Source organism: Ursus americanus, chromosome 36, assembly GCF_024610735.1.
Source record: "Ursus americanus isolate L20-20 chromosome 36, mUrsAme1.1.p, whole genome shotgun sequence".
Lineage (NCBI taxonomy): Eukaryota > Metazoa > Chordata > Mammalia > Carnivora > Ursidae > Ursus > Ursus americanus.
The window spans coordinates 6,341,958-6,366,591 of NC_142162.1; the positions used below are offsets into that span (position 1 = coordinate 6,341,958).

Consider the following 24,634-nt stretch of genomic DNA (forward strand, 5'->3'; position numbering starts at 1 on the left):
TGGGGCTGGGGAAGGGGAGAGAGAGAATATGAATCTGAAGCAGAATCTGCGCTAAGCGTGGAACCTGATGTGGGGCTTGATCTCACAATGCAAGATCATGACATTAGAAGAAACCAGGAGTCAGATGCTCAACTGAATGAGCCACTCAGGCGCCCCTCAAGATGATGATTTTTAAGAATGAAACCTGGATGGTCCAGGGTAGCATTTGTTCATAGGGAACATAAATGTATCCCTTAGTTAAATTCCTTCCTTAGCTCTCATCCTCTTTCTCCTTAATAAACGTCATAAAGAGAAAGGAGGAAAGGTACTATAATAAACCAGAGAGAAAATGAGCTTTGGATATTTCCAAAGAAACACAATGTTATTACATTTATGCCTACAACATCTTTAAATATTTTTATAGTGTGAGTTGGCATAAAAAGATCTCCACACAAACTGTTCAAAGTAGCTGCCCCTAAAAGGAGGTGGGAACATGAGGAATAGTTAGAAAAAAAGACCTTCTGTGTTTACTTCAGACACTTTTGTATTATTTGTTTAAAGAGTGTAAACATGCATTACTTTGTAATTAAAACACAAAAAGGAAGATAAAGTAAAAACAGGATTAGGGCATACTTAAAAATTTTAGTACATTAACTTCCACTAATAATGTTGTTTTTTTTTTTTAAAGATTTTATTTTATTTATTCATTCAACAGAGATAGAGACAGCCAGCGAGAGAGGGAACACAAGCAGGGGGAGTGGGAGAGGAAGAAGCAGGCTCATAGCGGAAGAGCCTGATGTGGGGCTCGATCCCATAACGCCGGGATCACGCCCTGAGCCGAAGGCAGACGCTTAACCGCTGTGCCACCCAGGCGCCCCCTCCACTAATAATGTTAACCTTTGAGACATTAAAATAAAACAAAGATAATCAGAAGTACTTTAATGCAGAGTAGGAGTTAAGATGGCGGAGGAGTAGGGGACCCCTTTTTCAGCCGGTCCCCGAGTCGAGCTGGATAGGTACCAGACCAGCCTAAACAACCACGGAACCAGCCTGAGACACGGGAAGATGCATCTGGATCTCTACAAATGAACATCTCCAGCGCTGAGTATTGAGGTACGAAGCGGGGAGCCGTGAAACCGGGCACAGATATCGGAAGATAAACGGAAGGGGGAGGGAGCCGCCGTGTTCGGGCGCTGGGAAGCGGTAACCGCTTGCACGGTAACCACTTGCACGGGAGAGCAGGCGGGCTCACGGTCAGCACCCGCAAAACAGCAGACTGAGACCGTGAGCCGGGTGCGCGCGCCACCAGGCATCTCACGGAACACTGGAATCCCGGTGCGCTCACGGGATCCAGACTGAGACCGGGAGATCCGGGAGCGTGCGGGGGCGGCTGGCGGCTGGCAGCGTTAGAAACACAAAGGACAGAGACGCGCCAGCCCTGGAAGTGAGGGCTGGGACGCCGGGTGTGGGGCGCACATCCCGGGACGCTGCAGGGTTGAGCGGCACCAACAGAAACAGAGTTAAAGTGGCCAGAACATTAGTAGAGAACGGGCCGCAATCCCTCTGTTCCGTGACAGAGGCTGAAATTCGGCCGCTGCTGCTCTGACTCTCAGAAGAGGCCCAGCAAACCCCAGGGAAAGCCGCCAGAGAACAAAAGCCTGGAAGTACCGGCTCACAGGGTGCCCATCCCCATCCCCCCTCGAGGGGACACGGAGACTCTACCCAAACAGGGTCGTCTGAGTATCGGCGCGGCAGGCCCCTCCCCCAGAAGGCAGGCTGAAAAATCAAGAAGCCCACATCCCTAAGGTCCCTATAAAACAAGTGCGCACTGCCTGGGTCCTGGTCAATAATTTGGGCTCTGGACAACCCCGCAACCTCTCCTCATCAGAATGACAAGAAGGAGAAATCCCCCCCAGCAAAGAAAAGACAATGAGTCTGTGGCCTCTGCCACACAACTAATGGATATGGATATAACCAAATTATCAGAAACGGAATTCAGAGTAACAATGGTCAAGATGATGTGTAGACTTGAAAAAAGTATTAACGAAAATGTTAATGAGAATATAGAATCTCTAAGGGCAGAAATGAGAGCGAATCTGACAGAAATTAAAAATTCTATGAGCCAAATGCAGTAAAAACTAGAGGCTCTGACGGCCAGGGTGAATGAGGCAGAAGAACACATCAGCGAATTGGAGGATGGGTTAGTAGAAGAGAAAGCTAAAATAGAATCCGGGCTCAAAAAAATCCATTCTCAAGAATGTAAGTTACGGGAGATTACTGACTCAATGAAACGTTCCAATGTCAGAATCATTGGCATCCCCGAGGGGGTGGAGAAAAACAGAGGTCTAGAAGAGATATTTGAACAAATTGTAGCTGAAAACTTCCCTAATCTAGCAAAGGAAACAAACATTCGTGTCCAAGAGGCAGAGAGGACCCATCCCAAGCTCAACCACGACAAACCTACACCACGTCACGTCATAGTGCATTTCGCAAATATAAGATCCAAGGATACAGTACTGAAAGCGGCCAGGGCAAAGAAATTTCTCACGTACCAAGGCAAAGGTATCAGAATTACGTCAGACCTGTCTACACAGACCTGGAATGAGAGAAAGGATGGGGGGGGGGTGCATTTTTAAAGCTCTTTCAGAGAAAAACATGCAGCCAAGGATCCTTTATCCAGCAAGGCTGTCATTCAGAATTGATGGAGAAATAAAGACCTTCCAGAATTGCCAGTCATGGACCAATTTCGTAACCACGAAACCAGCCCTGCAGGAGATATTAAGGGGGGTTCTATAAAAGTAAAAAGGCCCCAAGAGTGATACAGAACAGAAAGTCACAATCTATAGAAACAAAGACTTTACTGGCAACATGGCATCATTAAAATCATATCTCTCAATAATCAGTCTCAATGTAAATGGCCTAAATGCTCCCATAAACGCCATAGGGTTGCAGATTGGATAAAAAGACATGACCCATCCATTTGCTGTCTACAAGAGACTCATTTTGAATCTAAAGATACATTCAGAATGAAAGTAAAGGGATGGAATACCATCTTTCACGCCAATGGACCTCAAAAGAAAGCTGGGGTAGCAATTCTCATAGCAGACAGATTGGATTTTAAACTAAAGACTATAGTTAGAGACACAGAAGGGCACTATATTATTCTTAAAGGATGTATCCAACAAGTGGATATGACAATTATAAATATATATGCCCCCACCAGGGGAGCAGCAAGATACACAAGCCAACTCTTAACCAGAATAAAGAGACATATTGATAAACATACGTTAATAGTAGGGGACCTCAACACTCCACTATCAGCAATAGACAGATCACCAGAGCAGAAAACCAACATAGAAACAAGAGCTTTGAATGCCATACTCGACGAGTTGGACCTCATAGATATACATAGAACAGTACACCCCAGAACCAGAGAATACTCATTCTATTCTAATGCCCAAGGAACATTCTCAAGAATAGACCATGTTCTGGGTCACAAAACAGGTCTCAACCGATACCAAAAGACTGAAATTATTTCCTGCATATTCTCAGACCACAACACTTTGAAATTGGAACTCAACTACAAGGAAAAATTTGGAAGAAACTCAAACACTTGGAGACTAAGAACCATGCTGCTCAGGAATGATTCGATAAACCAGGAAATCAAAAATCAAATTAAACAATTTATGGAGACCAATGAGAATGAAAACACAACGGTCCAAAACCTATGGGATACTGCAAAGGCAGTCCTAAGGGGGAAATACATAGCCATCCAAGCCTCATTCAAAAGAATAGAAAAATCTAAAATGCAGTTTTTATATTCTCACCTCAAGAAGCTGGAACGGCAACAGAGGGACAGGCCTAATCCACGCACAAGGAAGCAGCTGACCAAGATTAGAGCAGAAATCAATGAATTAGAAACCAGGAGTACAGAACAGATCAACAGAACTAGAAGCTGGTTCTTTGAACGAATTAATAAAATTGACAGACCACTGGCAAGACTTATCCAAAAGAATAGAGAAAGGACCCAAATTAATAAAATTATGAATGAAAAAGGAGAGGTCACAACTGACACCAATGAAATTGGAAGGATTATTAGAAACTTTTATCAACAGCTTTATGCCAATAAATTAAGCAATCTGGAAGAGATGGAGGCCTTCCTGGAAACCCATAAACTACCAAGATTGAAACAGGAAGAAATTGATTTTTTAAACAGGCCAATTAATTATGAAGAGATTGAAACAGTGATAAACAACCTTCCAAAAAACAAAACTCCAGGACTGGACGGTTTTCCTGGGGAATTCTACCAAACATTCAAAGAAGAAATAATACCTATTCTCCTAAAGCTATTTCAAAAAATAGAAACAGAAGGAAAGCTACCAAACTCATTCTATGAGGCCAATATTACCTTGATCCCCAAAACCAGGCAAAGACCCCATCAAAAAGGAGAATTACAGACTGATTTCCCTAATGAATATGGACGCCAAAATCCTCAACAAGATACTTGCTAATAGTACATTAAAAGGATTATCCATCACGATCAAGTGGGATTCATACCTGGGATGCAAGCGTGGTTCAACATTCGCAAATCGATCAGCGTGATACATCATATCAACAAGAAAAGGCTCAGGAACCATATGATCCTCTCAATTGATGCAGAAAAAGCATTTGACAAAATACAGCATCCTTTCCTGATTAAAACCCTTCAGAGTATAGGAACAGAGGGTACATTTCTTAATCTCATAAAAGCCATCTATGAAAAGCCTACGGCAAATATCATTCTCAATGGGGAAAAGCTGGAAGCCTTTCCCTTAAGATCAGGAACACAACAAGGATGCCCACTCTCGCCACTATTATTCAACATAGTACTAGAAGTCCTTGCAACAGCAATCAGACAACAAAAAGGGATAAAATGTATCCAAATGGGCAAAGAGAAAGTCAAACTGTCTCTCTTTGCAGATGACATGATACACTATATGGAAAACCCAAAAGAAGCCACTCCCAAACTATTAGAAGTTATAGAGCAATTCAGTAATGTGGCGGGATACAAAATCAATGCTCAGAAATCAGTTGCATTTCTATACACGAATAATGGGACTGAAGAAAGAGAAATTAGGGAATCCATCCCATTTACAGTAGCACCAAAAACCATACGTTACCTTGGAATTAACTTCACCAGAGACGTAAAGGATCTATATTCTAGAAACTATAAATCGCTCTTGAAAGACATTGAGGAAGACACAAAAAGATGGAAAGGTATTCCATGCTCATGGATCGGAAGAATTAACATAGTTAAAATGTCCATGCTACCCAGAGCAATCTACACTTTCAATGCTATCCTGATCAAAATACCGAGGACATTTTTCAAAGAACTGGAACAAATAGTCCTTAAATTTGTATGGAACCAGAAAAGGCCCCGAATCTCCAAAGAACTGTTGAAAAGGAAAAACAAAGTTGGGGGCTTCATAATGCCGGATTTCGAGCTGTACTACAAAGCTGTGATCACAAAGACAGCATGGTACTGGCAGAAAAACAGACACATAGACCAATGGAACAGAACAGAGAACCCAGAAATGGACCCTCAGCTCTTTGGGCAACTAATCTTTGATAAAGCAGGAAAAAACATCCAGTGGAAAAAAAGACAGTCTCTTCAATAAATGGTGCTGGGAAAAGTGGACAGCTACATGCAAAAGAATGAAACTCGACCACTCTCTCACACCATACACAAAGATAAACTCCAAATGGATGAAAGACCTTGATGTGAGACAGGAATCCATCAAAATCCTAGAGGAGAGCATAGGCAGCAACCTATACGACATTGGCCAAAGCGACCTTTTTCATGACACATTTCCAAAGGCAAGAGAAACAAAAGATAAAATGAACTTGTGGGACTTCATCAACATAAAAAGCTTCTGCACAGGCAAGGGAACAGTCAAAAAATCTAAGAGGCAGCCCACAGAATGGGAGAATATATTTGCAAATGATGCTACAGATAAAAGACTGGTATCCGAGATCTACAAAGAACTTCTCAAACTCAATACGCGAGAAACAAATAAACAAATCATAAAATGGGCAGAAGATATGAACAGACACTTTTCCAATGATGACATACAAATGGCTAACAGACACATGAAAAAATGTTCAAAATCATTAGCCATCAGGGAAATTCAAATCAAAACCACATCGAGATACCACCTTATGCCAGTTAGAATGGCAAAAATTGACAAGGCAAGAAACAACAATTGCTGGAGAGGATGTGGAGAAAGGGGGTCCCTCCTACATTGTTGGTGGGAATGCAAGTTGGTACAGCCACTCTGGAAAACAGTGTGGAGGTCCCTTAAAAAGTTAAAAATTGAGCTACCCTATGACCCAGCCATTGCACTACTGGGTATTTACCCCCAGAGATACAGACGTAGTGAAGAGAAGGGCCATATGCTCCCCAATGTTCATAGCAGCTCTGTCCACAATAGCTAAATCGTGGAAGGAACGGAGATGCCCTTCAACAGATGACTGGATTAAGAAGTTGTGGTCCATATATACAATGGAATATTGCTCAGCTATCAGAAAGAACGAGTTCTCAACATTTGCTGCAACATGGACGGCACTGGAGGAGATAATGCTAAGTGAAATAAGCAGAGAAAGACAATTATCATATGGTTTCTCTCATCCATGGAACATAAGAACTAGGAAGATCGGTAGGGGAAGAAAGGGATAAAGAAAGGGGGGTAATCAGAAGGGGGAATGAAGCATGAGAGACTATGGACTCTGAGAAACAAACTAAGGGCTTCAGAGGGGAGGGGGGTGGGGGAATGGGATAGACTGGTGATGGGTAGTAAGGAGGGCACATATTGCATGGTGCACTGGGTGTTATACGCAACTAACGAAGCATCGAACTTTACATTGGAATCCGGGGATGTACTGTATGGTGACTAACACAATATAATAGAAAATCATTTAAAAAAAATAAATTCTAACCTGAAAAATGATTTAATACTGACCCCAAACAAGATGTCTCCGTGTTGCTCATCTTCCCTGTCCTGATTTACTTCATAATTGGTGAATCAGATAAGTGTGTCTAATTGTAGAAACCTCTTGCTCACGGTTCTGTCCTGAGTTTTCTCTTCTCCCTCTATGTTCTCACTCATTGAGTATGCTAATGATGCTTCCAAATTTCTGTCTCTAGCTAGGTCTGTTTCCTGGACATAAGGAGACATTTATTCAACTGCCTATTTCTCTCTCTTTCTGTTGGTCCTATAAGTACTTTGAAATGCCCAACATCCAATTCATCATCATCTTTAAACTTGTGAATGGTATCATTACCTGCCCACCCAGTTACCTAAGGCAAACCCTGGACTCCACTTCCTTCTCTCCCTACCGACACTATCACCAAGTTCCATGAATTATGCCTCTAAATTTGTCTTGACTTTGTTCTCTTCTCTTGATCTCACTACCTTATTAATTCCGGCTACTATTACTTCTCATTGTAATAGGTGCTTTAAGTTTTGCTCCCTTCTTCTGTCCATTTTATAGATTTCTTAAAAATGGTCTCTGATGCTCTCAAGACAGAGTTCAAAGACCTCATCAATGGTCTCTATAGACCCTATAGACTCTTATCCTCGCTCCCTTCTCCACTTTTCATTTCCTGCGTTACTCAACATTACAGTCATCCTAAAATTCATTCAGCTCCTAGAACATGCCATGCTCTCTTCCCTCTGAGCCTTTCAAGACATGGTTCCCTCCATATGGAACACATGGCTCAGTCTTAAAGTTTCAACATAAATTTAACGTTCTTGAAGAAGCTTTCCCTAAGGGGTGCCTGCATGGCTCAGTCGGTTAAGTGTCTGCTTTGGCTCAGGTCATGATCCCGGGGTACTGGAATCAAGCCCCACATGGGGCTCCCTGCTCAATGCGGAGTCTCCTTCTGCCCCTCTCCCCACTTATTATCTGTCTCTCAAATAAATAAATAAATAACTTAAAAAACAAAAACAAAAAAACCTTCCCTAAATCACCTTTGACTGTCACTAAACGACAAGCACTGGGTATCTTACTGCTAGCTTTCATGGCGCCCTGCCATAACTAATAAATACATTTACCACACTTCGTTAGTGATTATCTGCATCCTCCACTAGACTCTACTTTCAAGACGCCATGAGAGTAAGCCTGTTACTAACTTGTTCATCTTGTATCAACAGCACCTAAAATAGCACCTCGCTCATAGAACCGCCCAATTAACATCTGCTAAATGAAGAAATATAAAACTATTTTAAGAAAATGATTATGAAGGGGCGCCTGGGTGGCACAGCGGTTAAGCGTCTGCCTTTGGCTCAGGGCGTGATCCCGGCGTTACGGGATCGAGCCCCACATCAGGCTCTTCCGCTATGAGCCTGCTTCTTCCTCTCCCACTCCCCCTGCTTGTGTTCCCTCTCTCGCTGGCTGTCTCTCTCTGTCGAATAAATAAATAAAATCTTTAAAAAAAAAAGAAAATGATTATGAAGAGCACTTTTTGGGATGTGACTTTCAAAGGCTATTGTAGGACATACTTTAATTTTTAAAATTCTATAAAAGTAAAAAACTACGTGGGTGTCCTCTTCGTGTAAAAGTTACAAGCTATCTTACTAGTTTAGTTAAGGGCCTTGTGGCCATAATTGTTTGTGCATAAATATAAGTTGAGACAATGGCCTTGTGAGGTAGACATGGCAGGTATTACGTTTCAACCAAATTTCAAAGGAATTACAAGATTTACCTGAAAGAATTTCAGGCCGGTGCTTCTTCCAAATATAGTAGTCTAACTGAAGACGTTAATCATCTCTTGTTAAATAAAGGTGATGCTACAGACCAACCACATGAGGGATATGAACTTTGAACTGTTTATCTACTAACAGAATTGCAGGCATCCACCCAAAGTACTTCTATTTTTGTTCATGTGACTACTAACGTGCATGTATGAGGGCAGACGGAGGAGGGCAGTTTGTTGTAATAGGGCAAAGCAGAACTAACTGCCTCATGAAGGATCGATGCCACGGCCCTGACCTTTAATAGGGCTAGAGTTTCCCAACCCTCTTTAATTTCAATGGAAATAAACCTTACTGGAATACCAAGAACATTTAAGAAAAGAAGAAAGGGGTTTAACTTCAATGAAGAATAATCTCAAACATAATGGATTCTGATATCATGCCATTTTCTCAAAATTGTGCCACAGATTCTATTATCATGCCATTTTTTCTGTTCCAGGGAAGTCAGTCTTGATCCATTTAAATCTGAAATGGGTATCCTATTTAATTTAGGTAGACCAATTTAGGTGCTGAAGAGAGTACACTTTTCATCTGTAAAACCTCACGACTCTCACTATAAAGAGCTAACGTCAGTCTCAAAAACTCAGTACTTAACATAGTATTATTTTTCATCAAGTCTACTTTTGTGTGGATTTGAAAACTCATGTTGAGGTGCTGTTTTGGTTTTCCCTGATGCCCTCCCACTGCTTCTTGGTAGCTTTAGCTTGAGTCACCAGGGTTTTGCCATCAGACAGCAGTAGGGATGAGAACTGCTGTGCAGCAGGTGAACAGTAAGGTGGTAATGGTGGGGACAAAACCTGGGACATCCTGACAGATCCAAGGAAACTCTGGGGCACATAAAAGCTTTGATATATACAGGCGGTTCCCAGCCAAAGTCAGTCACTGAATTACGTCATAAGATAACTTGGTAACTGAGATAGAAGAAGCACATACCTGATAGCCGCTACCCTTCCAGAACTTTTTCATTTCCTTACGTCTCCAAGCAACAACTGAAGCAGTGACAAGTGTGCAAGGAACTAAATAAAGGAGGGCAGGCTGTCCCTTTTTCATCAGCACCAGAACAACAAATGTGAGTATCATGCCAACAGCATAGGCTGTAAGAAGAACACCAATTATCAGGCATTTCTACATGCTACCAAAAGTGGATTTTGACTCCCTTACTGAAGCGGTGGTTTTCAAACGTTTCTGAGGACATTTTTGCCCTGTGACTTTTTTCCTGATTTTGTTAGTTTCCTAGATAGCCATTTGGAGAGACATACCTCATTGCTTTTGAAAGCTTGAAAACTGTTTAGTATTTCAATTATAATTACTCTAATCATTAATCATTGACAAAGAAGGAAGTCTCTTATTTTCTGTCACTGTTAAGGATGTTGAGCTGTTGCACATTTTAGATAACTGAAGTCTGTACCTGTAGGTACTAAAGTAACACCTGCTTTAGAAAATCTTCCGAATTCTGATTATATAATTCCTGGGCTTCTTCAACAAGGGCACGCCAAACATCATCTATCTTTCCTTAATGATGCAGCGTCTCGCCATGAACACAGATCTCAGAATACTGGAGCTAGCAGAGCCTTTAGAGACAGTTCAGTTTACCTCCTGATTTTATAGACAAAGCAATGGAGGACCAGGGAAGTTGAGTGAACTGCCCAAAGTTATACGGCCCAATGGACAGAGAGCCCTGTTACCTGCCTTTGCACTGAGTGTTCTTGTGTTCTATCACACTGACTGGTGCTGGACTTCAATACAGTCATGCCCTCCGATAATACCATTCAGCCTCTAACTGCCTTTCTTCTTTCTTTATGGGCTTTTTTTTTTTATTTTTATCATCTTTTCACTCACTTAAGTTGTTCTTTGTTGCTGTCAGGTACCTATTCCTAGTAATACCCTTCTCTACTGCTGGCGTACACTTTTAATTTACTGAATTTAACTCCACTGTGCAATTGAAAACCTTGCCAGAAAAGTATCTAAATGGCTCTGGAGCAGGCCACCTACCTAAGAATAAAGAACTTTGGTGTAAGACTTTGAAATATCCGTTTGATATGTTTAGAGGTAAAGTATTTTTTGGCTTGCTTCCTGTTCTTGTCTGTTTTCAATAAGAGAAACAGAGGGATAAATGACAATTACTTCTGCTGTCCCAGGTGAGATGTTATTATGCCATAAATTCATTTCTATAAATACACTGTCATTCATATAGTATTTTAAGAAAATCTAATATTATACAATTTATTGACTACTTCTGTGCCAGATGCTTTAGTAAGCACTTAAGATATAAAATCTAATGATTTTCTTTCACATAATTTTTTAAACCTCAAAAACCTTATGATATAGGTAGTAAAGCATTATTCCTTTCTGATGGAAAACTTGGCTTATTAATTAATGATGAAGAATTAGAATCCAGGACTCCATATTTTCAGACCTCGACCTTTTCCTACAGACAATACAATTCAACATAATAGAAAGACAACACAAAAATTTACCAATTGTGGAGGAAACATAGTATATAGAAGAAGAACCAGTCTGAACATCAAATCTTCTACAGTATGCAACCAACAGGCCTAAAAAAAAAAAAAAACAAAAAAAAAAAACCCCCACCAAATGCATTATTTTCTTAAAACAGTAACAGCCACACAAATTCAACTATTAACTACGGCAACAGTACATGCTGCATTGTATTTAACATTCCTTTTTGCATCATGAGAACATTAAGGTACCTCAAATTCTGGACAAAATTTTTATGATTTTTTTTAACTTAATGCCATTTTTAAACATTTTCCTAAACCATTAAACAGTCTTTATTTTATTTTTTATTTTTTTAAAGATTTTATTTATTTATTTGACAGAGAGAGAGACAGCCAGCGAGAGAGGGAAGACAAGCAGGGGGAATGGGAGAGGAAGAAGCAGGCTCCTAGCGGAAGAGCCTGATGTGGGGCTCGATCCCATAACGCCGGGATCACGCCCTGAGCCGAAGGCAGACACCTAACTGCTGTGCCACCCAGGCGCCTCCATTAAACGGTCTTTAAAAGCATGATTTTTTTATTAGCTGCTTAATATTCCATGACAGAAAATTTTTTATATTTCTGTGGTTATAATGTCATTTATGATTTTATTGATTTGGGTTCTCTTTTTTTCTTGGTTAGTCTAGGAGAAGGTTTCTCATTTTTGTTTATCCTTTTAAAAAACCAACTCTGGGGCACCTGGATGGCCCAGTCGGTTAAGTGTCTGCCTTCGGCTCAGGTCATGATCCTGGAGTCCCCGGATCAAGCCTCGTGTCAGGCTCCCTGCTCAGCAGGAAGTCTGTTTCTCCCTCTCTCTATGCTCTTTCCCCCACTCCCCGCTCATGTTCTCTCTCTCACTCACTCTAATAAATAAATTTTAAAAAATCTAAAAATAAAATAAAAAACCAACTCCTAGTTTTATTCATCTTTTCTACTGTTTTCCTGTTCTCTATTTCTGCTGCATTCTATTATTTCCCTCTTTCTGCTAGCTTTGGGCTTAGTTTGTTTTCCAGTTCCTTACATATAAAGTTAGCGTGCTTATCTGCTTTTCTATTTTCTGTATGTATGTGGTTATCACTATAAACGTCCCTCTTAGAACTGCTTTTGTTGCATCCCATAAGTTTTGGGATGTTGTTTCTCTCTTCAGTTTTCTCACGGTATTTTTAAATTTCTATTTTAATTTTTTCTTTTGATGCATTGGTTGTTCAAAACTATTTTAGTTTAATTTCTATGTACTTGTGAATTTTCCAGTTTTCCTCCTGTTATTGATTTCTAGTTTCATACCATTGCGGTCAGAAAATATACTCGGTATATAATTTCGATCTTCTTAAATTTGCTAAGATTTGCTCTGTGGTCGAACTCGTGATCTTAGAAAATGAACTAACAGAGTTGCTACACTGGACTTTGCTATGTCAACTCACAAGGCAGAGCTGTTGGCTTCTCTGTCTCTACCTGGCCTTACTATGTAAATGAAAGGGCTTTTGCAGAAGAGCCCATACTTTTTACCCCTTCGCAGGCAGTTAGTACAGACACGCTGTAAGGACAAACTCTCAACTGATTAAGAAAGACTAGTAATTACTTCTAAGCGACATTATTCCTGGGCTGGGATTAAGTTTATTCTATAGGTAGCCCAGTGAGAATAATGCAACTGTCAGAGAAGATACACCATATGCTGTATTTTTGTATTATTATGCCCTGCAAGCTGGTGTTCTATTATGTTTCTTCTCTTGATCGTGACCAAACCACTTTCCTAACACATAACTATTATTTTAAAATGGAAGTCACAGAAACTGCAATACATTTGGTATTATTAAATTTAACTTTAAAAGAGTTTTGTTATATACTTCCTTCTTTCTTGGGGAAGTAGGTCAAACTGATCCTAGGTGCTTCTTCTAAGACATTTTTTGAGCCATGGGAGATATACTTTGGTTGTTACCATTTGGGCTTTATCTTCTACCCCTCGAAATGCTTTTTTTCTGTTTTAGTCACTGACCCCAGCTCTAGCAATAGCCATAAATACTTGACACAGAATAGGTGACTTTAAAAAGATACTAAATATTTGGCAATTTTAAACCATCAGTATATTTTTTTACTGAATTGTTACAAATAATTGCTTACCTGGTACAATAATGTCTCCAAAACCCAGTATTGAAACTGGCATGAGGCACACACTCATTACTGAGAAATAGGCCAGCTTTGGTACCCTGATGACTACTGGTAACTGTAATTATGAGAAAAAAAAAAGGCACTAATAAACCTCTGAGGAATCTTTACTCTTATCTCTTAGAAAGGAAAGGATTGATATTAGAGTAATTGTTTTAACACTTTTAAATAGACACTTTAGAAGATCTTGAAATCAAAGAACATAAGCTACACACATATATACTCTGAATGCATAGAAAGCTTGAAAGAAACAGATCCACAGTTTCGGAAAAATGAAACCCAACACACGAGGGTTAACAGTATTAATCCAGTATCCCCGCATCTAACCTTTTTTTTTTTTTTTCCTTTTTACCAAAGATAGGACTCAGGCCTTGAAACAGATTTTTTTTTTTTAAAATCTGGATTTTTTTTCCCCCAAAGAAGAGTTTTGTCTCAGAGGGTATGATTTAAAGTCCAATGAACATATCTGAAATACAATCCTTACTTTCTCATGGGGAGCTGAGGGTTGAGCAGTGGCTTCCACCAAGTTTCCATCATTCTAGGATGAAACCCAAGTCAATAGGTATTTAATAATTTAGATAACTAATAAAAGGGCTATATTTTGTGAGAAATAAAGTTTTACAATACCTTAACATGCACTACATGACCAATGAATTACACAGGAAGGCAAAATTATTAACTGGACACACATATATACACTGGCAGCCATTTCTATTTAATTGCCATCCCTACCTTTTCATTATTTCCAAAAGGTCCAGCTGCAAGTTCAACCATGATACTCTCGCCATTCTAAAATTGAGGAAGAAGATGAAAGAAATTGCCCAATCATTTAAAGAGAACAATCTACCAGTATTTAAGAAGATTTGACCCCCTGGCTAATGGCCTATAGTAAACTGGAGCCATCTAAAACAAAATTCACCAAGCACATTGCTCCATTCCATTAGAGCTCAACAATGATCACAAACTAGCAGAAAAACCACACACAGGTTATTCGAGTGAAGCTCTGGGCACTGATCTGTACTGACAACGAATAGCTAGCATTTTTAACAGACTATAAATTTTAGGTGCTTGTAGTTACATTATGTGATGTACGATGTGTCCTTAGTCATTTTTAGCAATAACAATGAACAGAGACATAAGAAATACTGAAATCTTTTGTATTTAGATTTGTAATAAATATTGGTAACTTTATTTGAATAACAATACATCTGATGACCTAGCTACTCACCATAATAACAATGAAGCCAAACCTGACCCCGCCCTAAAGAACTTGAGAAGCTCCCAAGCCTGTCTCCTGTCCAGTTTCAGCCCTGCCAGCTTTTTATGTCCCAATCAAAACATTAACCTTAGCTGAATTTCATCCACTGTGTCTCGCTAAGGTCTTTTTATGTGGGCTGTGGGAGGAGCCCCTTAACAGTTCTTTCCTGACAGCCAAGTCTGTTGTGAAGGGGGAAAGATTTTGAGGCAGCAAATGAAGACTGCACGATCGCCCGTCTATGCTTCACACTATGATGAATTTATCATCAGACAGGCAGTGGGAAGATAAATGCTAAATTTAAGAATTTGATCAAGTAACTATAATATTTTCCATGTGGGTGGGGAGCATAGGAAAAATCACTTTCGTATTTTTAAGAGGACTCCACTGATATCTGAGCTGAGTAGAAAGAAGGATATAATCTCTAGCTACAGAAATCTTTCCCTCATGTTACATTTTGGGTTACAGAAGGGTTAAGTCACAGGAGTTTAGGAAAACAGACTAATATTAAATACAATTCCTTACAGCAAACTCCCATAATGTGATTTAATTTCCAGACAGAGTTCATTTTGGTTCATTTTCTAATTGTTATTTAAAACACTTAAGTGAAGGCTATCACTGACATCCTCTCCTACATTCAAAGATACCTGAGTAACCACTATTTGCAATATACTATACCGAGTTACAGGGGCGGATGGAACAAAAATGAAGACAGGTTTTTGTTTTTTGGGTTTTTTTTTTTTTTTAGAGAGAGAGAGAGACAGAGAAAGAGAGAGAGAGTGAGGGGGGCAGGGAGCAGAGAGAGAGGGAGAGAGAATCCCAAGCAGGCTCCACACCCAGTGTGGAGCCCGAGACCGGGCTCAATCTCATGACCCTGAGATCATGACCCAAGACAGAAATCAAGAGTTGGAAGCTTAACTGACTGAACCACCCAGGCGCCCCTGACAGGTTCTTATTGCCTGTACTCCTATGGCCACCTCCTCTGCTTACTCATTAAAACTCTGCTAACACCAGAGTTGAAAGACATGTTTAAAATGTCCAATGTTTAATCCTTAAAATTTCCAGTAAAAAAATCCCCCAAATCAGATATTACATATCTGATTTTCATTTTGAGTTACTTACTAAAGTAAGGTCTATAGCCTTAATACAAACAAATCAGACTGAGAAGAAGGTGTTAAAGTAAATCTACACTAGTGAACTCCAAAGAGCACGTCTAATCTTTTCTACCAGATCGGATTACTAGAAATCACATTCCTAGTCACTGGGAACAAATCTGGAAAAAAAGATGAAAAATTCTCTAGGCAGAGAATAAAGAAAGAGGCTGTTAAAAGACATCTTTAAATTCTGAAACTTTCATGTGTAAGGAATGTAAATAGTGTGCAAGCAGACACAGTTAACACTTATAAAGTGATACTAGTGTTAAAAATGAATGGAGGAGCGCCTGGGTACCTCAGTCGGCTAACCATCTGACTCGATTTTCGCTCAGGTCATGATCTCGAGCACTGGGCATGGAGCCTGCTTAAGACGCTTGCTCTCCCTCTCCCTCTGTCCCTCCCCCGACCTCTCTCCCTCTACAAAACAAACAAACAAAAAAAACTGAATGGAAAAACATTTTTAAAGGATTTAGTTACAGTTCGTATCTACAGCCCCTGTGTACTATATGGGCCATACGCTATGACTACCTGCTGACTTAAGAGAAGGGTTTTGTACAGAGAATGCTTTACGTTCATTATGAGACCCCTCTGGAGTGACTTACAGCAACATTTTTTTGAACCAAATAAATTGACATAAACTGGGATGGCTTTAGATAGAAAGCTTTCATTAATTGATATTTTTTGTTATAATCCATAATACTAATTCTACGCTTTCAAAAAGGTTACTTTTGCTCAATGAAGTCAATGACTCAAATGGCTCATCATTAAGGCACGGAAAGATGCTTGTAAAATGGTCTGGTTAGCTGTAATTTGGGGCAGTTAACTACATTAACTATCTACTTGCATTTTAGCTCCCCAATGGGGCACATCTTTGTGCCACATGTTTATGCCATTATAACAAATATTCAAAGTGCAGTTTTACAGTGATTTCATACTTGGTAGGGGCTAAAGAAAGAGATAAACAACTAATGGGGAAAAAAATGCACTGATTATAATATCAAATCCTGAATCAAAATAAGACTCAACATAAAATGGAGAAAGCAGGAGAACTGAGCAATAAAATACTCATGAGATAGAAATAGGGACCAGTAGAAAAACTGGGCAAATCATTTAGTACTACCACACTCACCCAACACCTCTCCCTTATTCTGGGAACAGCATCACCATTTTACGGAAGAGCTAGTGGTGGGGGCGGGGATAGATGAATGAGGAGCTGTCAGCTGCTATGAGTCTAACGTCATAGAAAAAGCCAGTCTGGGACCACAAACAAAATGGAAAGAAATAGAAAGGGAGAGTATGTGCCCCTGGGTCTAGTTTCTTCTGAGGCCAGCTCCACCTTGGCCTCTATACATAGGCTGGATAGAAGGGACCTTTGTGATATAGAAAGGTTAGACTGCATTCTGTCAGTTCCACGCGGAGAATTCTACTGATGGAAGAGGGAGCCTGGAACGCTAGCAATACTCCCTCACACAATGGATTAGGAACCGGAAGCACAAAATGCTGAGTGACTTGTCAGGATAACAAAGTTACAGAGCTACACTTCAGGTCTCCAGACTTCCAGTGGGGAGCTCCTTCGTAGTCTCAAACTAGGGGTACAGAAATGAAAGGAGCAACGACGCATTTTCATTCTTTTTTGCTGTTTATGTCGTTTACAGCAAACATTTATTGTTTTATAATCAGAAAAATTACTTTAAAATGGATAGGAAGAAAATTTATAGATATTCTCATGATCAGCCAGGAGACACTTTTCATTTAGCGGAATGACTTAAAGGTTTAAAAAAATCCTCTATTAAAAAGCTAACTTCAATGACAATTTTCAAAAGAGAATTAGTACCCACTTAATGGTAAACATCTGCAAAATCAGTTACCTAAGAGCAGGCTTAAGATTCTCCTTTTAGCATGTTTCTCACAGATTTCAAAAATATCATACCTTTGTGATGAATGGTGTTATGAAAACAAAAAACACATCATAGAGGAGGAGAAGGCCTAGAAGTATCACACATGACTGTTGAAAAAAGAAAAAATTTAAAGGTCAAACTTCCATGTAAATTAAGAGATTATATTGTTTTGCAAGTACAAATAAACATGTGAAATTACATCTAAACACTTTTTTTTAAAGGCATTTAACCGTTATTACTATTTCTAGTTTTATTCTACAAATCACATTAAAAATTTTATCTTCTCTATCCCAGTCTTTAAAAAAAAAAATCACTAAATCAAAGAAATGTTCTTCATTGATATTTTGTCTGTAAGGATTTTATGTATTTGGCATATTATATAAATGATTAAAAATATTTTAGCTAGCAAATCAGTGGTTGGCTACGGCTGGAGATTAGGAGGACTGACTGCTAAAGGGCAGGACAGAGCTTTTGAAGAGATGAGAAATCTGTAATTGATTGGGATGGTGGCTATAAAGTTATTCATGTGTAAAACTTCAATAAATAATACACTTATGATGGGCGCATTTTGCTACATGTAAATTATACTCAAATAAAGTTGTTTTAAAAAGAAAAAATTATTTTAGCTAGCAAAGCAGTATACTTTACCTTAAAGTTGGGTAACTTCAGTGTTTTAATTAAATTCATACAGAAAGCAATCCCCAAGACATCTTGTAAAATCCAAGCCCACCTGAAATCAAAAGAAGTTACTCTATTGGTTTATGTAGTTATTCTTAGATGGGATTTTCAAAAGAAATTGATCACTAATGTAGTATCTTCAATTGTTATGATTCGACCATATGATTATTAAGCAGCAAGTATAATGACAAAAAACTTCTCATATACTCCATATTTATTAATTTGCTGTCCTCGTAGAATAATGAACATGACTACTACGGAAAAGTTGAAAAGCTACCTCAGAACGTTCATTGGATATAGTACGTACTTCTCTTTACTCCTTGAACTTATATATGTTTCTTTTAGAAAGGTAGCTCATCACAAAGGATATTGGTGTTAACATATATCCAGATAGTTGGAATCTAAAGGAAATGAGAACTATGTAACATAATCTACCAGGAACTGATATGCATAATTATCAACTGAAGCTGCCTAAAACTGTATAAACTTTGCTTACAAATTTTAGGCTACAAGTGGTTCTGGGCTTTAATAATTTTATTAATAAACCATTAAAAAGGTAAACATTTTTTTTTTTTGGCAAATGGACAGATAGTTGTATATTTCCTTATATTTCCTTTCTTACATAAAAGGTAGCATACTCTTTATGGTCTTTTTTCACTTAAAATACATTCTGGAAATCACTGCATATCAATTCACAGAGAACTTCTTCATTGTTTACAGCCGCACTGTACTTCATTGTGTGGCTGTATCATTATTAAGTATATTTTTGAAGCCTATTTCAGCTTAGATGTTTAAATCATAATACTTATTTTCTTGTCTATATGACCTTGAATCCATTAGCACAAGATCTGCTTATTTAAGTACTTATTTAGCTTATTTCAAGACTACGGTGTTCTGGGATAAAAGCAAAAAGAAATCCATAATAATCATAATGCATAATTACCAAGCAAGATATAAAATCATGCATCCTTAATCTAAAAGCAAATACACTGAGTGCTCATACCTATCTTCATTTCTAAATACGGCCCAAACAACAGCTACTGCTATGCATAGTCCAGAGAGAAAAAGAAGTCTCACTTCAATGCTTTTGCCACGAAACATAATCCTAAAAAAATAGATGGAAACAGGTTTACTCTGTAGATGAAATACAATGTTCACTTAAACATGAGAAATGACAAATGTTAACCACAGTCACAAGAAAGCTACTAAAATATCAATTTAAAAGTCCTAATTTAGGGGCGCCTGTGTGGCACAGCGGTTAAGCGTCTGCCTTCGGCTCAGGGCGTGATCCCGGCGTTATGGGATTGAGCCCCACATCAGGCTCCTCCGCTATGAGCCTGCTTCTTCCTCTCCCACTCCCCCTGCTTGTGTTCCCTCTCTCGCTGGCTGTCTCTATCTCTGTCGAATAAATAAATAAAATCTTAAAAAAAAAAAAAGTCCTAATTTAATTACAACAAATGATACCTCAAAAATATTTACCAGTTGTAGATAAATAGAACTGTCCATGATGAACACGTTCTAACACCTCTGCTGCCCAGTACAGTAGCCACTAGCTACATGTGGTTATTTAGCATTTGAAATGTAGCTAATGAGACTGAGGAACTGAATTTTTAAATTTATTTAATATATTTAAATTTTAATAGCCACATGTATATTGGCTTGCACAGGTTTAAAATACCACTCCTACTTTTCCCTGTATTGTTTTAAATTATAAATACCAACATTATAGAATTCCCCGCGAGATACATACGTGCATCGTCCACACGGTATCTTACGAATGAGTGCAGCAAGACAGTTGTACAGACTCATTGCTGACGCTATGCAGAAAATTGCTATCATAACATAAACTAGAAAAAAAAAGACACTAAATTATACGAGAACAGAAGGAAATATGATTAGAAAATAGTTATACAAGCAATATTAATCTAGCTTTCTTACTGCATTGTGATACTTTCAATGCAGTGACCGTATTATAATTTGAATTGGTTACTAAGCTGAAAATATTTAGATCTTCAGTTTTATTGAAAAGTGGGTATTTTCTGTGTTGTTTTAGTTCCATTACACATTGGTAGGATTGTTCAAGGGCTGAAGCTGGCTCTAGACTTTCTAACATTTAATGATTCAAACTAACATGTCTGTTAAAGAGGTCTATGGGGGCGCCTGGGTGGCTCAGTTGTTAAGTGTCCACCTTCGGCTCAGGGTGTGATCCCAGAGTCCTGGGATCGAGCCCCACATCAGGCTCCTCCACTGGGAGCCTGCTTCTTTCTCTCCCAACCCCCCCTGCTTGTGTTCCCTCTCTTGCTGGCTGTCTTTCTGTCAAATAAAAAAAAAAAAGAGGTCTATGAAGTGAGTTGTGGACACTTGTAAGTAATTAAAATGTAAGGAATGGACACATTAAGGAAACAGGAGAAATGTTTTTAAAAATGCAGCTTAGGGATGAGAACTGACATCCATCTTAGACATTAACCATGCTATTTACATTTTCCTTTGGTGGAAATTATCTTTAATTATTTGACCGGCAGTAAAACCAAATCCATTTAAACAAACCACTCTGCTATGATATGAAACTAAGGTAGTTAAAATTCACAAATATTTTTCTATATAAACTATACTTTTTTTGAAAATTATTTAAAATTATATCTGAGCTCCTTATTCTTAAAAAGGGGGAGAAATTATTGTACTCTAAAATAAAATATTCATTTTCTTAACTTTCTCAAAATTTCACAATGGAAATGCAAATTTTACCTGAATTTTTCAAATTCCACTAAATTTCAGAAAATCAGAACTGTTCCATAGGTGAGAAAGAGAGAGTAATCCAGAGACAGTAAATCAGGGATAGCTACTTTCTTTCTTCTTCTTTTTAAAATCAACACGGCTTTTATTACATCTTTAAAATGTCACAGGAAAGTCTGAAGAATGATCCGGCATTTTGCTATTTCTGTAGCTGGACAACTTAGATCTTATTCATGAGTCTGCAGAACTGTTCGTTTTTCAGAAACACAGATACCATCCAAAAATTTTCTGATATCCTTGTTTTTAACTGTTGGCCACCTTCTAATTGGTGAACTTGGACAAATTACCTTTTTTAGTCCCTTGTTATTATTTGTTATTACTAGCTACATATGGTAATGTGAGCAGTAAAAGAAAGACAGTCAAAGACTGCCAAGTTATGTTTCGTAAGTCATCCACCAAAGGTCGCCAACCCAAGTTTTAAAACGTAGGTAGAAAGCATGTTCGTGAGACCCTAACAGAGTTTTAGGTATTTCACTCAATGTCATAATATACTAGGAAAATGATTAGGCATGAGAAAGCATCTGGTTAATATAACCATCTTCAGTTACTTTCTTGAGCATGACTTAACATAAAATGGTAAGGGGAACCTTAGCAATTTGATATATTTCATATATTAAAAATGGCAGCAACTTTAGCCATTATGAACCATTTGGAGGTACATTAAATCTTGCAATATCACATAGATTTTGTAAGGGTCGTAATTAACTCCCATGACCCAGGATAACCATGAAGTTTAACGATGTTCCTCCTACATAAAAAAATACATTTATAAGCATGGTCAACTTTTCCAATACCGGTAAGTTTAAGGAAAATTTTCACCAAAAATGAAAACATGCTTTAGGGTAGGATAGAGGAATCTCTTTTTTCTATCAAAGACCACTAATTAATTGACTGAGGGTCAGACACAAACAACTGAAGGATAAGTATTAAATCAGAAAAATTAGCTGCACAATGACAACGTAATGCAAATAACTATCCTAGTATCTACTCTCCCAGCAACAGATTGAAATATGAGTGACATTCAAATAATTCTTTTTACTAATTGGAAATATATATCATAGGTCTAGTTTTTAATGCTGCCGCAGGACAGGAGAAATTGGACAATAAGCTGAAACTAACCTGAGTGCATCAGTTTTCTACTCCAGAAAATCATGCTAATGTTCTCCAAATAAGCACTGTAGCCTGTGGTGATTTCTACAAAGGGTTTTTGCTAATTCTTACCAGGGACACTTCCCTCTTCCTTGGTCCCTTTCTCTTTGTGCTGTGCATTGACCAGAGATGGCAAATTTCCGTTCTTTCAGACCACTAACAGGACCGGAAAGGGGATGGGCAAGCCCTTACAGTTCCTACCTCTACCTTCTTAAAGGAAAAGTACCCATTATTACTTAGACCACAGGCAAGTACTTGTCTTTAGATGTAGTACGATCTTGACTGTTTACACAAGTAAAACAAAATTTGAGCAATACATCTTGATTTGCACACTGACAAAAGAACAAAGCACACTTTGGGGGTAAGCAGAGGCAATAAATTAGTAATTTGAATAATCTTCTATTTCGTGGAACTAAATATGGTCACCAAGAAGTCCTTAGTCTGCTGCTTAGATATGGGGCTCTCCAGCTTCATCTGCAGAGATGGAAACGTAGGGGCCACAGCAATTCTTTCAAGTCATCCATCAAGAAGTGTTCTTATCTCAAAGATAGGATATTTTTAATATGAATATTTATTATCCCAGAGTGCTGGGGATCTAACACTTCTGACAGTTTAGAAAGTTAACATCACTTTTAAATTATTTGCTTAAGCTTTCTGGGTATATATTTTAAATCTAGTGAAGTAAATACAAAACTTGCAGGCCAAAAGTAGCAAATATAAAATATGACTTCTTACCCAACCATTTGTAGAAGAAATAAAGTAAGACCATCATAACACAGCACACGACCACAAATATTACAACCGTTAGAGGACTAAAAGTTAAATATTCTTCCTTCTTTTTCCTCATTTCTCTGTCTTCAGTGTTTGTCACTGCCTTCATGCTCTCCCTGTATAAACATACACAGGAACTTCAGCAAATCTCTGCCAAGTACAGTTATTTTTAAAATCTATCTCTAATACCAACTTAAATTTGTTTCTGGCTACAAAGTAATATACTTTAAAAAACAGCACGCCAAACAGAAAATAACCTAGAAAGTAAAAGGTCCCTATAATTCTACCCTCCAGAGATGACCTGTTATTAACCACTAACTTTTGAAATGGTGTTTTTTTCTGGAAGTGAAATTGTTGGAACAGATGATATTTATCATATAAATAAATTAATGTCTGTATGTTTCTATAATCTAATTTGCAAACCATATTGATGTAATAAATTTCAGAGGATAACCAGTTTCTTTTTACACACTTATTACCAACTTACAGAGAGCAAAGTACTTCTAAAATTAGCTTCTGTTAAATGTAAACACAAAATTCTTTCATTCAACTAAGTACTTACTGTGCCTGTTCTGTGCTCATCAGTGTATTATGAAGGATTCAAAGGAAGTTCGAGATATAGCTTTGTCCTACCTTGAGTTAAGATAGCAAAATACTGTTTTTAATTCTCTCAACAACCCTTGCTAATCACACAGTTAATAAGAGGCAGAGATAAAAGTTGAAGAGGAAAGAGTCAGTAGTGTCCTTTGTTGAGCAGTCTCTGTTCTGTCATCTTATGGTCTCCTCCCAGCTACATGGAACCTACTACATACTCTTCCACCTCCAGTCCCTTCCACTCTGATCTACTAAACTCTCATTCCCTTGGCACACACCGTGACCTTTCTCATCAGGTCTGGGCTTAATACAAACTTTAGGTTAAAAAAGTTTATTTCTGTCAAATTGTACGTTTGCCAGACTGCTTATATACCAACACACCACTTTCTTATTAGAAAATTGTTAACTGGGATGGTCACTATATTAAGCACCTGTGACTCTGGGGAGGCTGCCTGGGAAAAGAGCATGGAGAGGGTTTGGGGACAGTCACACTAGCACATTCCAGCAACTGCAGAGCTGGGTGACAGAATATTAGATAGAAGTACCAATGAGGGGCGCCTGGGTGGCATAGCGGTTAAGCGTCTGCCTTCGGCTCAGGGCGTGATCCCGGCGTTACGGGATCGAGCCCCACATCAGGCTCCTCCGCTATGAGCCTGCTTCTTCCTCTCCCACTCCCCCTGCTTGTGTTCCCTCTCTCGCTGGCTGTCTCTCTCTCTGCCGAATAAATAAATAAAATCTTTAAAAAAAAAAAAAAGATTTATATATTCTTATTTAGTATACCAGTTCTCCACGTAGAATGCTTTAAAGGAAAATATAAGGGTGCCTGGGGAGGCTCAGCTGGTTATGTATCTGCCTTTGGCTCAGGTCATGATCACAGGGTACTGGGATTGAGCCCAGGTCAGGGTCCCTGCTC

General features: G+C 38.7%; 1 protein-coding gene across 3 annotated transcripts in view; it reads right to left on the minus strand.

The window, feature by feature from the left end:
- Positions 1-24,634, minus strand: part of SPPL2A (signal peptide peptidase like 2A) — a 56,166-nt gene that overhangs the window by 6,141 nt on the left and 25,391 nt on the right. For 2 of the 3 annotated variants that reach the window (XM_087859293.1, XM_045812124.2), the window contains exons 6-15: positions 23,092-23,243; positions 20,165-20,261; positions 19,418-19,519; positions 18,385-18,466; positions 17,769-17,843; positions 14,162-14,218; positions 13,914-13,967; positions 13,385-13,487; positions 11,249-11,326; positions 9,705-9,865 (exon numbers count right to left, since the gene is read on the minus strand). In XM_087859293.1, coding sequence (XP_087715419.1) covers positions 9,705-9,865; positions 11,249-11,326; positions 13,385-13,487; positions 13,914-13,967; positions 14,162-14,218; positions 17,769-17,843; positions 18,385-18,466; positions 19,418-19,519; positions 20,165-20,261; positions 23,092-23,243 — 961 coding nt within the window. The remainder of the gene's footprint in view (positions 1-9,704; positions 9,866-11,248; positions 11,327-13,384; positions 13,488-13,913; positions 13,968-14,161; positions 14,219-17,768; positions 17,844-18,384; positions 18,467-19,417; positions 19,520-20,164; positions 20,262-23,091; positions 23,244-24,634) is intronic. The other variant, XM_045812123.2, reaches the window with a different exon arrangement.